Source organism: Centruroides vittatus, unplaced genomic scaffold (assembly GCF_030686945.1).
Source record: "Centruroides vittatus isolate TY-2023 unplaced genomic scaffold, ASM3068694v2 contig_8, whole genome shotgun sequence".
NCBI classification, from domain to species: domain Eukaryota; kingdom Metazoa; phylum Arthropoda; class Arachnida; order Scorpiones; family Buthidae; genus Centruroides; species Centruroides vittatus.
The window spans coordinates 617,081-633,397 of record NW_027122517.1 but is presented as its reverse complement, the minus strand read 5'-3'; the positions used below and the strand labels follow the sequence as shown (position 1 = coordinate 633,397).

General features: G+C 33.9%; 1 protein-coding gene across 1 annotated transcript in view; it reads left to right on the top strand.

Annotated features, from left to right (window-relative positions):
* Positions 1–16,317, top strand: part of LOC136981990 (fat-like cadherin-related tumor suppressor homolog) — a 461,240-nt gene that overhangs the window by 63,176 nt on the left and 381,747 nt on the right. The window contains 3 exon segments of the mRNA XM_067278416.1: positions 5,491–5,649; positions 13,550–13,702; positions 15,059–15,272. Of these exon segments, the coding sequence (XP_067134517.1) occupies positions 5,491–5,649; positions 13,550–13,702; positions 15,059–15,272 (526 nt within the window).

Below are 16,317 nucleotides of genomic sequence, written 5' to 3'. Positions count from 1 at the left end.
TAAATATAAGTTAGCGGCATTTAGAGCATTGATTAGAAGGGCCTTTATATACTGTGAGAATGTGATAGACCGGGATACAGAGATAGAAAGAATTATACAGATAGCAGGAACATTAGGTTATAAGAGGAAAGTCATCGAGGGAATTATTAGAAAATTTGAAGCCAGTTATGATAAAGGCACTAAGCACGGGCCTTACAGGTACACTAAATTTACATATAATAAGTATCTAGGAGGGATTATGAAAGAAATAGCAAGCATCAAGGATACAAGGGTGATCTTAAAAAGAGCTCCGAATTTGTATAAAATACTTAGGAACGATAAAGGGTTAGTTAAAAAAGAAGATAAGGCGGGTGTGTATAGGATTCCCTACGAGAACCAGCTAATAGGTATTAATAAAGAGTATGTAGGGGTTACCACTAGAAACTTAGGAATAAGGATCAAGGAACATAAGTATGATATTAGAAAAGGTTCCAATACAACAGTACTAGCCCAGATGGGGCAAGCAGAGGGATCCTTGGTACGATGGAATGAGGCGAAAATCATAAAACAGGTACATTCCCCAACTTTGGTAAGAACAGCTGAAAGGTTAGAAATTTACAGAAGCAAGTTAAAAGATAAATGTATTAACGCAAGGGACGCGGAAGGTCTTCCTTCAGCTTGGAAATATGCCGTTAAAAACTTATAAGAGGCACGTGAGCTCTAGTATATTTTAATGGTGAATTATTACTGGTTAGGATAGATAATATTATGATTGGATACGAGTATAACGTTTTTATATTACACTTGTTGTATCTTTTACAATGTTTTACTTTTTTATTGATGTTACTGGTTATATTTTCAAATTTTGAAATTGATGTTCCATTTAAGAAACATTCTGTTTAACCTGAAGATGATCTATCGATTAGATCGAAAACGTTAGTTACATTAATAAATCTCTCAGCGAACATTAAGGTGTTGATTTAAGTTTTTTATATATTTATATATATATATACATACATATTAATAAAAATGCCTTAACATTTTATGTATCCTTATGTATAAAATAATAACAGATAAACAAAAAGAAAATACACAATCTACATCAACGTCTCACCAGAATCCAATTTTGCATTTTCTCATGCCAGAGGCATTAAGAATCCTTAGACATTACTTGCCAACAATTGACAATTGCAAAGATGATGTTTTCAAGGCATTCATGATCATTGGAAATGTAAGTCGAGACAGTTAAGTGCTCAAAACAAACAACACTAAACGAATTTTTCAGTTTTTCATCTACAGAGTAATTGTAAATGGAGGACACAATATATTGTAAGCTTACACTACTGTATAATGCACTACTGTATTTTTCTAATTGTAGTTTTGTGGGATTTTTTTCCAACTTTGCTTTAGTCGTCACGTCGGACAACTCGACACATTTCCACTTCCCCTTGGGGTGTCGACTTATGCGGACTCGACTATTTACAATCCTTTCTCACACAAGAGAAAATGGGTTAGGAGGTGTTGGGTATAACTTTATGGAACAAAGGGGATGGTGGACCCAAAAAGTTTGGGAATCACTGCATTAAACCAAGTGTATAAAACTTTAAGCACAACAAACATCTCTCCATGTCAGCTAACTACTGCTCTTATCTCAACTTAATTTCAACACAGTGAAATTTTAATTTCACTGTGTTGAAATTAAAATTTCCATAATGATTGCATTAGCACCAACATTTACTTTTTTCGAATTAGCCCATCACTGCAATCATGCGCCGTCTGGTGACAGCCTTGTCACTAAGCTGAAACAGCTGTTTTTTGTTTTCTACAATCATCATCCATGTTTGAATTTACGTAAATTTAATGTCTTGATAACATATACATTACCATTCATTACACAGGATATAAATGGAATGTATCAGTGATCATTTCATTGATGTTACGGTTTATCAACTAGATGAGTAAGTTAAACTAATGATGTTATAAAAAATCCAGCAACGAGTTGCGTAAGTTTCCTGGCTATGAGATTTTATGAAAAATATAACTATTATATCTGGTTAAAGTTTTCTTACATGCATTGTCATGGCAGCACTTCCATTTGCAACGTTTCTTGCTCCTGACATAGTCCATCGGGTGCGAGATTAGTCGCAGACCGGAATGGCCGCCATGACGATACTCCTTTGTAACTATAAAATTTTAATGAGGAAAAAAATAATAATAATAAAATAAATTAAACTAAATTAACAATTTAAATAAAAAATAAAACTCACGATTGAGTGCTTTCAAACTGATGTTTCTTTTTAATTCTTGCTACGATGTTGTGATTTGTGTGCTCTGTGGGATTGGTCCTGCATTGTTTGAACTGTTTCTTTTAACATTATTCCATGTTTCTTCCTTCTTCCTCTTTGCGAGTTTCTCCTTGGCATAGCCTTTGATGCTGTTAGAATGGTTTCCGGTTCTTTCCATATAGGCATATGGCCAGCACTGGGATATATATATATATTTCTTGGGTGTTGAACAAAAAATTTGAAATGTTCTCCAGGCTTTAGCTGTTCCCATTTTAGTAGTTTCTTGTATAGTGTTGCCACCTGTCTGGTTTTTAATTCATTGTCTGGGTTAACAATTAATTTTGTCCAGGATTTTGTAGCAACCTGTCAAGACTTTTTTTTTCGCTTCTCAGCTCTTTAAAGCTGTTATTTCATTTCTTAATTTAAGATGCTCCTGTACAAGTCCCTAACTAGTTTAGAACTGGCATGCACATTATTCTTTGCATGGTAAAATAACATTGTGCATGCGCCAGAGACTTCTGTTCGAACAAACCTGACGTGCTGTCCAGGTCAGCAATTTTTAAAAGGTGGCAACACTAGTCTTGTACATAAATTTGTATAAGTAAAAATCGCAAAGTTCCTCCGTATAATGAATGGGTACATTCCTCTTATTTTTCAACCATCCCCATAACTTTTCGATGCTTTGAGTGTGTATATCATTTTCTGGATTAACAAAATTTTCGGCAGTCTTTACAGTTTTGTGGCGTTTTTTGATTCCTTCTAAATCTATTTGGTTGTATCCCTTCCATTCGTCAGTATATACATTACACTTCCCGAGTGAACCAATACAGGCTCAATACAGGCTTGACTTGGACTTGTCATTTACATAGCAAAGGAAACATGTCTTATCTTCTCTGCATATTCCACCAACGACCCACTTGGTACCTTTTAATTTTTGATCTTTTTCATACTTTCTCTTGCTTACTACCGTTTCATCTATCTCGACTGTCTTTCCTAGACTACCTACTTTCAATTTCTTTAAGTTAAACAATGAAACCAGCATTACATTTCTAATAAAATTCACTCAGTCTACATCCGTTCAGATACTAATCCTACGGCCATACGGGCAAATGTCAACAAGCAATCTATGCAAATTAGATGCCATATGAAAGAAAAAATATCGTTTCTCAAGAAACTTTTCCAGACTTATCTTTAAAAGTTTTTTCGAAGGCCGAACTGTTAGCCTTACACTTGTGGCAATGAAATAAAATGGAATTAGTATCTTTCTGATACAAAATTTTATGCATGCCTTCGCATTTTTCGCACTGAGCATCAACAGGTTGCATCCCAAACTTAATTGCAAATTTAATGTCAGACGAAATTCTCACATTCAATGCTAATTCGGAAAAATTAAAATCTAAAAACCTGAAAAAACTCTAGAAGTTTGATTAGAAACTTCCATATCAAACATAAACAGAATAGGAAAAACACCCCAAATCCACCAAACTGCAGAGTCACGAACAGATTGCACAAATCGAATTGATTTGACATAATTTTTCGACAATGCCACCTACAGAAAAAAGTTTTAGCGTCTTAAGTCGTGATTACGGAAGTGCCGGCATGACAGTGCACATAAGTAAACTTTAACGTTATATCTGTATATATATTAAAAGTAAAATGTTCTGTCACTGCTGCAAACAAATAAATTCCATTTGATTTGCAATTTGACAATTTCGAAAGAATTCACTCACGACCGATTAAACAATTTTTAAACCATTGTTTTAATTTTCGATTGATTTGATTTTCATTAATTAATTTTGATTTTAATTTTTATTTTAGTTTTGGTTTTGGTTTTAGTGTAAAGGCCAGAGTTTTAATTATTACACGTTGCCACATGACGAAGCATCTGTGATTATGATATGTAATGGCTGTTTTGTACTAGTGGTTACTGTGGATTACGCCTGGAATGGTGTGTTGTCGTAGCTATTTTGGGCACGATCCGCTCATATTTGTATTGTCGTCGTTTTCGATTGAAGATGGTGGTTCTGACCGGATAGTTACCATGTGAATATAGTCGTTTAAATTATAAAAGCTATTTTCCAAAAGTATAGAACCCATTGTTTGCAATATGCATAAAATTTTGGCATGAAATGACTTTTATAGACAAATATCCTTTTACAAATATAAATACTGACCGAAACCCAATTTATGGCAAATAGACATCCACAACTGCCCTAAATAATGGGGCTATAATTTGGAATATTCTTTTGATATGTAAATTTATCAAATTGCCCATTTTCTAAGAAATTTCTTTAGATACTAATTAAAAAGTATTTTTTGTACTTAGAATTTTACCAATAATAAAATTCAAGGTTGGAGTCGAAAGAATTTTACCGACTCTGACTCCGCAATGCTGCTGTAATCCCTGCAGTTGGTTAGGGTAAGAATCTGCGGCGTACCCAGGATCTAAACAAGAGGGGGGCAACTTGTATTAGTTTTGAGGAAGTGGGGAGGGAGAGTAAGATTTCGCCACAGATGGCTCTAGTTTAGTCACAATATTCATTATTCAAACTGATACTAAATTGATACTTTTGTGCCATGTGTCTGTGTGTCAATTACTACACTTCTTTTTCTTCTTCTTTTTTTTCTAATTTTTAATTTGATAGGGAATGCTGTTAGTTAGGGTTCTTACCAAGACTGTACCTTGCAAGGGGCAGGGAGGAACAGGTGATACAGCTGCTCCTCCCTGCCCCTTGCAAGGTACAGTCTTGGTAAGAACCCCTAACTAACAGCATTTCCTATCAAATCAAAGCATTTCTTAATGGGAAAAAGAGTCAGGAGGGCATTTTTATCTATGATTGATGAAATACACTTTATCATTTTTTTTCCCCTAATTGCTTTTAGTCAAATAGCAATTTGATAACACAAATGTTTTTTGAGATAGTAAATTTGTTTTATTAGTCCTTACACCAATGTAGGTATGGTTCTTATTTTTGAAGAGGTTTGTCTAATTGACTGTAGGAATTGCACTTTCGAAAGACTGTGCTTTATATAGTAGTTGGAGTTTTTGTTTGTTGTTATTACTTTCTGTTTTATAGCTAGATGAAGATAGATAAGTAGAAACAAGCCTGTTTAAGAATATGGTTTTAGTGAGTTGTATATGTTTTGCCCCTGGGATAAAATCTTACAAATACTCTTGGTTTTTGATCGGGATGCCGTTGTTTACCCGCAATTGGTTTTTTCACAGGTAAAAGTGGAAGATGGTGGTAAGCCCCCTCTGTCTTCTGTAACGAGACTTTTGGTGGAGGTGGTCGACAGGAATGACAACCAACCAGAGTTCCTGGTGCCCAAGTACCACTGCCATGCGCTAGAAAAAAAGTCTTCGGATGATGCCCTTCTTTGCCAGGTAAGAAGCCTCTCCATCTCCTCACTTGTTGCTTTGTTTATGGTCAAATTAATTGGCAAGGGTGGATTACTCTTGTCCAGTTAGTTTTGGATAATCCACATTGTGGTATTTAGTGGTCTTTGTAAATAGTTTCAAACTTAGAATGGCCATCTAATGGCCAAATATAAAAATTGACTAGTTGATAACTTAAGTTTTGTTTGTGAAATGCAAGGATTTAGGCAGAATGTGTGAGATAAGAAGTGTTTTCTTTGGCCACTAAGGCAAATATGCAACAAACCAAACATGCAGTAGATACAAGGAAAAAAAACTTATTTTATTTACATATGGTGCATCAATAACAGATACAATAAAGGATGACAACTCTAGGACAATTACTCGGGCAGTACTTGAAACCCAATCTCCTGCAGAACAATTACAAAATTTTATACACAATCATAACACACCAAATTGCAATATTTTTAACATGTATAACAGAAACAAAGAAAAAAATTGTATACATAGGTAAAATTCTTATAACTATAATTCTTAAAACTAATATGGGAAATTGAAGATAGGAGGCAAGAAATAGTAAAAATGGAGGAGAGAACAGAATAAAGGAGCCAAGCGGGTTCCGTTCCCTGAACACTGGTAGTTCGGTTGTGGGTTCACACTTTGCCAGAATGGGCTGGCAATGTTGCCACATCTGTTACAATCATGCCAGTTTTGATACTGTTAGCAATTCTCAAATACCAAAGTAGTACTACTATTACAGTATAACAAAAAAACAGCTATTTTTGGTACTTTTTAAAAAATATTTGCAAAGTACTAAAATTTGGTTCTTTTCTAAGTTTCTGAAAAGTAATTTATGAATTCTCAATTATTTTCAATTAAAAACTGAATCAAAAACAGTGGTGCTAACTTGAAATTCAAATTTATAGCTAGACATTTTAATAAAAATATTCAAATTATATTGTTTTCATTAAATTTTTTTGAATTTTTTCTGGCTAGATAGCATTATAAAAATATCTAGGCCATTATAATTTAGATAATTTTCGTAGATAGATTATTCATAAATCTACTAAATCTAGCAAAAAAATTAGCTAAATTGGCAACCTGATCAAAAACTGTTGGCAGCACAAATTATGCAAGCATGTGTTGCATAAACGTTGCAGTGAGAAGTGATCATCATTGGAGGTGGCTGGAAAGGTAAGATTGGAAATAATAATGAAGGTTGGGAAATATGGGTGAATATGGATATATAGTAAGGAATGAACAAGGAGAAAGACTGCTTGAATTTGTCCAAAATCAAGATTTAATGATATGCAACATCAAATTTCAGCAAAAGAACTGTAGAAAACGGACATGGAGATCAAGTGATGGAACAACAAGAAACATGATTGATATGATTTTGATCCAAAGGAGATGGTCAGCATCAGTTCAACAGTGTCAAACCTTACAGGGAGCCAACATAGATTCTGATCACAGCTTAGTCATTGCAAACATAAAGGTAAAACTGAAGAAGAAAGTTAATGCACATTTCCAAAAGAAAAGAGACATTTCAAAGCTAAACGATGAGAAAATAGGAAGCATATATAGAAATACACTTGAGAAGAAGATAAAAACCCTAGACAGGATGAAAGAGCTAGACACAAGAGTGGAAGAAATAACAAAGGCAATAAGAGAAGCAATTGAGCAAACCCTACCAGAAGAGGAAAAAATCAACAAGAAATGGATCACACAAGAGACCCTAAAGCTTGTCCAAGAGAAAGGAGATCTTAAGCTTAGAAGAGACATTTCTGAAGAGTTGGAGAAACAGTATAAGGTAAAGGGCAATGAAGAGAAAAAAGCGATTAGGATGGATAAAGCGAAATGGCTAGAGGATCAGTGTAGAAACATAGAAAAATATTATGGTGAATGTAAGACTAGAGAAGTATATAAGATTATCAGAAATGTCAACCAGAAATAGAAACCAAAGCAAATGGCAATCAAAAGACGAGAAGGGAGAGGTTTTAGTGGAGAGAGTGAAAGTCCTACAGAGGTGGACAAGTTATTGCTCTGAACTATACAAGGAAACATTAGATACAGATGTATTAGAGAATCTAGTAACTGAATTAAGGAAGATATTGCCACCAAGTGTTGAAAATCAAAATGATATTATGAGGGAGAAAGTTGAAAGGGCAGTGAAACGGTTAAAAGACAATGAGTCCCAGACATGACAAAATCACGGGAGAAATGATTAAGCATAGAGGCGAAAGCTTAATTGACGAGATACACCAAGTGTGCAATGAGGTATGGAAACAAGGAAAGATACCTAAAGAATGGGCAAAATCAGTATTGCTGACAATACATAAGAAAGGTTGCATGTTGGAGTGCAAAAATTATAGAACGATTGCCCTAAAAAGCCTCATAGGAAAAATTTTGATGATCTTAAAGGACTGAGACTAAGAGAAGAGACTGATGGAAGAACACTTAGCAGATGAACAGGCAGGTTTCAGGAAAGACAGAAGTACAATGCAGGAGATACTAACATTACAGATATTAGTTGAAAAGGCAAGAAGAAAGCAGAAAAACATCTATTCCTGTTTTGTGGACTTTCAGAAGGCATTCGACAGTGTAGACCAAAAAGCCACCTTGGCAGTGCTAAAATTTTATGGAGTGGATCATAAACTAATAAACCTGCTGTTATATTAATGATAATGTAGAAGCAGCTGTGAGATTGCATGGGGAGCTAGGAAACTGGATCAAACCAGAATGAGGCACCAGACAGGGAGATCCCCAACTATCTTCATAAGTCTCTTAGAAAGAGTCATGGATAAGATGATGCAAGAGAATCAAGGAACATCAGTTCACAGTGTAGAATTCAATAACCTGAGAATTGCAGATGACATAGTTATCATTGAAGAAAATGGAGAACAATTAGAGAAAACATTACATCGGCTTAATGAAGAAGGAAAAAGATATGGACTAACTATCAATAGCGAAAAAACTAAGACAATGATATTTGCTGATAACAACATGACAAGAAATATCCTAGTAGATGGGAAAGAAATTGAAAATGTAGAGAGCATTACATATTTAGGAAGCAAACTAACCTGTAATCTGGATTGTAAAAAAGAAATAGAGATTAGAATTGTCTAGGCAAAAACAAATTTGAAAGCAATGGACAAAATCTGGAAAAGTAAAGCAATTAGTTTGCAGACAAAATTAAAAGTATTGAACACCTGCATCTTCTCCTGCATGCTGTATGCCTGTGAGACATGGGTAATAACTAAAGATATGGAAAGAAAAATAGTAGCATTTGAAAGACACTGTTACAGAAAGATCTTACAAATAGGATGGATGCAGAAAGTCACAAACGAAGAACTTTATAATTGGATATATATGAAAAAGAATCTCTTACAAAAAATTATACAATGAAAACTTCAACTGTTTGTGGACACATTACAAGAATGAATGAAAACAGAAAAATTAAGACTTTAGAATATGGTATTACGGATGGATCCAATAAAAGAGGCAGACCATATAGAGAATGGATTGATGACACAAAGAAGTGGAGTGGAGGTACAGGAATTGAGAAAACAGCAATGGATAGAGAGAAATGGAAGAAAATAGTGGAAAAGGCGTAAGACTCCAACAGTCAATGAGCCCAAGGTTGATGATGATTATTAGCTGTCCTTGAAACGTTAACTTTCAGTTGTTATCTTTGGCAAAATATAGTTTTGCATTGATTTTAGAATACTTGTAAATATTCCTTTAAGGCCATCTTAGTCCACTAAAATGAATGGTAAGAAAGAGAAAGCTAATGATATACTGGGCTTACTACACACCAAGAGTGTATTGTTAAGGGCTGATAGCAATTCTTGGCAGCCATCTGAACAGTTAATTCAAAGAATGCTTGGTACAATTGCAGATGTGAGTGATACTGGTGGCACTTTAACAGAGCTATAAAGCATGTCCAAATGAGCAAAAAAGTCAAAGAAACCATAGTGCTAAATGTGATTCTTTTTGGTATATAGCTCCCCGAAATCAGTTGCATATAATCCGCTTAGACTATTGCACTTAACTATTTAGCTCGCCCTACTATGTTGGCTTTGAGTAGCCCACTTGACACCACAAACAGTCATGTTTGTGGTGTACAAATCATGGTGTGGTGTACATTTTCACATAACAAATGGTCGGTTTTAAAACTTTAAAATCGACCAATTGTTATGTGAAAATGTAAAACTACTTAAAGATTTTTAAAGAAAACCTATTTGAACTTTTAGAATTTGTGATCTCAAGTTGGCTGAGGAGGGGCTTTAAGAAGCCCAAAACTTGCACAAAACTCAACTGAAATAAACTTAAGATGTAGATTGCAAAGTGTCTGTGTGTCTGCACTTTATAGTGTTTAGGAGACAACAACAATTACTGACATGGTTTCAAGTGCATCAAATAAAATATAGTCTGTTATAAGTATTTGTCACAGGTAGCAAAAATCTAAATGGTTAGTTTGTTTCAAAATGATGAAATATTTCTATGTTCCATATAATAATGCATTAAAAATTTTGGAATACACGCTGTCTACCAGGAACTAATGCTGCAACTGAACATGTTTTTTCTACTGTAAATAAAGTGTGGACATCTGGTAAATCACAATTAAGTGTTGAGACTTTGAAAGCCATATTATGTGTGAAGTATAATTTAACAAATTCTTGTGAAAAATTTCATGACATTTTGATCGACCACAGCAATGTACTAAAAAAAATTAATTTGACTGAGAAATATGCTAAAGAATAAATTTTAAAGATTTATAATAGTATATATATTTATTATATTTGTAAATTTTACATATGGTGAAATTTAAAGAAATATAATACCATACAATTTTTGCATTTTTTGATGATAAAATTTTGTTGCTCTAGAATAGTTTTTTTCAACAAGGCAACCACTCCCTGCATCAATTTTGTCATGCTTCATTAATGTTAAAATCTACACACCTTATCATATACTCATACAAAGTTTTAATTTTATCATCCAGAGGTATATGTTTTCTTCTTCAACTTCTATGCTTAAGTTTAAACTTGCATAAAATTGTCTGATAACACGATTTTCTGTAATGCGGAATGTATCGCCTGTGTTGAATGGTCTCTGCTGTACTGTTGTTATTTAGTATTTTATTTTGATAAAAGTGTAAATAAATCACTTTATGTTAATATCCATTTCATAATTGGTGCAGTGTATTTACATCATAATAATCCAAAGGCTTTTTCAGGGGTGATGACCAGTGTGACATCATTTGTGAGAGGGGTTAAAATGCTGAATTTTAGCATATCATCATTAATGAGTGGCTAATAGATTAAATTTTAAAAAATGTTACAAATAAAGTAAAATAAAAATAAAAACATGAACTAAATAAATAGTAATAAAATAATGACGAACAACTTTGCACGGGGTGTATAAAATAAAATGTTACTCACGAAAAACCCGTAACCGGTACGTAACACACAACATCAGTCACTACGAACGTTTTCAAAACCCCTCCCGGGTTCTTCTTCAGGTTAAAAAATTGACTGGAACGATTTTTGAAGATGAAAAAAAGGAACCAAATCACGTGCCGAACAGCATCAAACGTGGAAATTTTTACGTGTGGCCAAATGTTATTTTAAAAATTATCGATGTCACAAGGCTTGATGGGAAAGAAACCGTCAAATCTTTAACATAAGTTCGAATGCTATTTTTGAAATATCGACGTCACAAGGTATGATGGGAAGGAAATCCTCATATCCCTAACATAAGATCGAATGTTATTTTAAAATATCGATGCCACAGGGCATCCCGCGAAACAAGTCGTACACTCTTCCCCAGCTCCTCCACAAATCATCCTTTACGTAAAAGATAATGTTAAAGCTCCATACGCATCAGGGCCTGCCAAGCCAAGGAAAGCGCTAGCTCATCCTTAGAATTGATGGATGAGAAAGTACTGATAAGCCTTATAAATCTTCATCTGCTCCAACCATTTGATATGGTCTACGCGTGTTGTGGTGACAATCAATCTAGCTTTCGATAAGTAGCTGTAATATCAGGATCAGATGCGTAGGTTGATAACGAGGTGGAGCATTTATTGTGTTGTATATCGTGTAAATGCTCCTTCAATCTGACCCCTAACACACACGCTTCGTCGATCCCACGTATACTAAGTCCCTATCAAAACGGTTATCCATAAGCGGTACGGCATACACTCCCGGAAGTCTCTCCATATTAGATCTATCTTTCCCATTACGCAGCATATCAAACGGATGGGCATCTTCTGTATGCAAGAGAGACATCCCATTGCCGTGCGATCTTATATATCGATCTCAATACAGGATTGTAAGTAACAGGGATCCTCTTTTTCTCCATGGTTTGGCCGCCATTTTATGAAATATCATTCGCGGTACAAGGGGCCTTCATTCAAAGATCTGTTGTGAAATTTTTTGTATAATGTTGTTGTACCCATGCTTGTTGGCTACGTCATCCAATTATCTCAACTCTCTCGTTATAGTGCCTCTGTGGGTAGACGAGTGTGTGTGTGCTCTTCTAACTAGGGCTTTAAAGGCCGCCCTCTTGTATCGGACTGGGTCACATGAGTCCACTGGAATGTATGTTACTTACAATCCTGTTACTTACCCTGTTTATTGTGTACCCCTAATTACCCTGTTACTTACAATCCTGTATTGAGATCGATATATAATAAGATCGCACGGCAACGGGATGTCTCTCTTGCATACAGAAGATGCCCATCCGTTTGATATGCTGCGTAATGGGAAAGATAGATCTAATATGGAGAGACTTCCGGGAGTGTATGCCGTACCGCTTATGGATAACCGTTTTGATAGGGACTTAGTATACGTGGGATCGACGAAGCGTGTGTGTTAGGGGTCAGATTGAAGGAGCATTTACACGATATACAACACAATAAATGCTCCACCTTGTTATCAACCTACGCATCTGATCCTGATATTACAGCGGACTTATCGAAAGCTAGATTGATTGTCACCACAACACGCGTAGACACATATCAAATGGTTGGAGCAGATGGAGATTTATAAGGCTTATAGTACTTTCTCATCCATCAATATCTAAAGGATGAGCTTAAGCGCATTTCCTTGGCTTGGCAGGCCACTTGATGCATATGGAGCTTTAACATTATCTTTTACGTAAAGGAATGATTTCGTGGAGGAGCTGGGGAAAGAGTGTACGACTATGTTTCGCGGAGATGCCCCCTGTAAGGCCATCGATATTTTAAAATAACATTCGATCTTATGTTAGGGAAATGAGGAACATTATCCCCACTCTCCCATCATAACCTTGTGACCGTCGATATTTCAAAAAAATAGCACTTAACGAACTTATGTTAAAGATTTGACGGTTTCTTTCCCATCAAGCCTTGTGACATCGATAATTTTTTAAAATAAAAACATTTGAGCCACACGTAAAAATTTCCACGTTTGATGCTGTTCGCAGCACGTGATTTGGTCTCTTCTTTTTTCAATCTTCAAAAATCGTTCCAGTCAATTTTTTAACCTGAAGAAGAACACCCAAAGGGACGGGTGTTTTGAAAACGTTCGTATACAAAAGTGACTGATGTTGTGTGTTACGCACTGGTTACGGGTTTTTCGTGAGTAACATTTTATAGTAATAAAAATAAAACCTTTATACAAAGTTTGTTAATGTTTATGATGATGTTAGATCTAAGTAACAAAATTTTGTTAAATTAAACATTCAAAGCTAAAAATCTGTTCTGGAACACTGTGATTCCAACATTGATTACCTAATCAATTACACATTGCTGTATTTTACATATGATTGTTTTTTGTCTTGACTATGAATGTTCTGATTATTTTTTTTACTCTGAGTCTGAATAGCAAAAGAAAAAAAAAATGTTTTTTTGTCTTTTTACTAGGTTTTGGCAGTAGATGCAGACAGAGGTTCCAATGCAGATGTCACCTATGAAATCATAGAAGGAAACAAGAATGGAAAATTTAAAATTCATCCAGAGGATGGAACCATCACTTCCCGAGCCACTTTGGTCGCAGGACAGAAATTCGAACTTCTGGTGAGTACCTGCTAAATATATCACTTTGGTTTGTGAAAGTATTCAAGAAAATGGATTGACTGTTCTTTCATAAAAAATATGACATTGAGTAAGGTTGCACATAACATTGCATGTTGAAATGTTGCTCAATATAAAAAAAAATAGTAACAATATTCATAATTTAACTAACATTTATCAATAAAACTTTTTATCAAACACCTTTTGTTGGTATTCTATTTTTATACTTTTTTAAATCTTATATTGCAAATTAAATTTGCTACATTGTTCATTGCTATGTCATTGTTTTTCTTTCTCTTCCTGATATAATTTCCATTCAATGTCCAAATAACAAGTAACAATTAGTAATTATGTAACATGATATATTACTTCAGAGTTTGCCTCTATCAACAATGTAACAATTCTTTTTTAATTAATTACTTAAAAATTTTTTTTACTCTGACAAGTTTTGAACTTCTTCTCCACATCCATATTTCTGTTCCTTTAAAGTATCTAATTTTATGTTTTAATTGATGTCCAGATCCCTTCCAGTTTCATATAGGAGTACTTTCTACATATGATCTTAATAAACTTGTCCCTTATTTCAATATCTTTGTTTCTGTTAGTGATTGATTGTTTCTTTGTGTTAAATGTTTATCTATACTTTGCCAGTAAAGTTCATATTTTAATATCTTATAATTCTTCTTTACTCTTATCACTTCTAGATAACGAAAGTTATCTACTTGTTTTGTTTAATTGTTCCTTCATTTTGTGTTTACTCTTAACAAAAGGTTAAGGAGCAAGTCTAGGATGTAAAGTTGTTATACAAAATTAAAAACTACCAAAATGTAAGACATAACTAGACACCCCAAGTTTGAATTGCCGCTGTCTATGGAGTTTTGTATAGACAAAGTGCAACTTTGTGGCACAATAACAATACTGATATAACAATACACACATTCTGTGAATGTGAATACTGATATAACAATACACACATTCTGTGAATGTGTGTATTGTTATATCAGTATTTTATTTAAAGTGCAACATATAATATTTAATAGATTTAGTTTTGATTTTCTTCATTATTTAACATGTCCCAAGTTTTATAAAGTAAAAATGTGGAAATGTCCCAGTTTTTTAAAAAGCATTATGGAAACCGTGATTTAAAACAAATTTGTGACTCTCTTTAAATATAAGAATTACCTGTTTTTTTTAATCATTTTATTTAAAGTTTTCAGCTTAAACATCTTAAATACTTTTTCAGCACAACTTTTATGTAAATGAACTTTTTTGACTTCTTTTTATAAGTTTGCATCAGGTTTAACAAGATTTTAACTTTAAGTTCTAACATTTAATTTAATAAGGTTTATAATTTCTTAGGTAAAAGCATCTGACAATGGGCATCCTGTAAGAACTACTACAACTCGAGTTCTATTGGATATTGTTGCCAGACGTAAAAAATCAGTTCATCCTCCAGTTGTGAAAGATACAGATAGTGTTATTGTTGTAGCTGAAACTGACAAAATTGGAGATCTTGTTGCATTAATACAAGCAGACGATCTGGATGGTGATAGACTATGGTATTATATATTTGGTAAGTTTGAAATTATTTTGTTTAACAATTCATGTATATGTAGCAATTCTAATTTAGAATTATATATTATTATTTATTTCAATTAAAATTTTAAATCCTTTATTATTTTGAGTTATTTTTATCTTATTATTTTCAGTGAAAGATGGAAATGATTTAATTAAAAGCATAAAATATGAATATATTTTATAGAAATAAAGAAATGTTCTATCAGAAATGGGAAAGAAAAATAAGATTACTTTTATATTTGAATTTTTAACTATTATGTGCAGTAAATAAAATAAGAGAGTATTTTAATTAATTGTTCTTTGATTTAGATTAGTAATTCGGTTAAATTTCAGATGTGTATACTGTCGTGGCGGCACTTCCTGTTGCGACTAGCCTCGCTCCCGACGTCATTGGTTTGGAGCGAATTATTAACACATGACAACCCTACCGGCCTGGATCACGTGATAGACTAACATAACTTATACTAATATATAATAACAACTAACTATACTAAAATACCGCATGAAATACTAATACAAACAATATAATAGAGATAAATATAAATCTAAACCATTTATTACAAAAATTTACTCACCATTAGTATCATTCATTCGTCGACTTTAACACGCTTTTTGGCCGAGTATTATGTTCACAAACTTCGGTATTATCCTTTTTCTTCAATAATTGTTTCTTTACACCATAACGACACTTTTCCTCCTTTTGTCTCTTCACACCACTTGCGCGCTTCGGTATCGCTTCCGGGGCTGCTGGAACAGTTTCTGGCTCCTTCCATTCAGGCACATGGCCTGCTCCTGGATAAATTTTACTTAAATGTTGACAAAAAATTTCAAAATGTTCACCCGGCTTCAAACTATCCCATTTAAGAAACTTTCTATACATAAAGGCGTATAAATATGAATCACGAAATTCCTCCGTGTAATGAATTGGTAAATTTTTTTTGTTCTTAAGAAGTCCCCACAACCTTTCAATACTTTGCCTATGTACACCATTAAGCTGATTTACAAAATTTTTGGCATGCTTTACAGTCTCGTGTTTTATT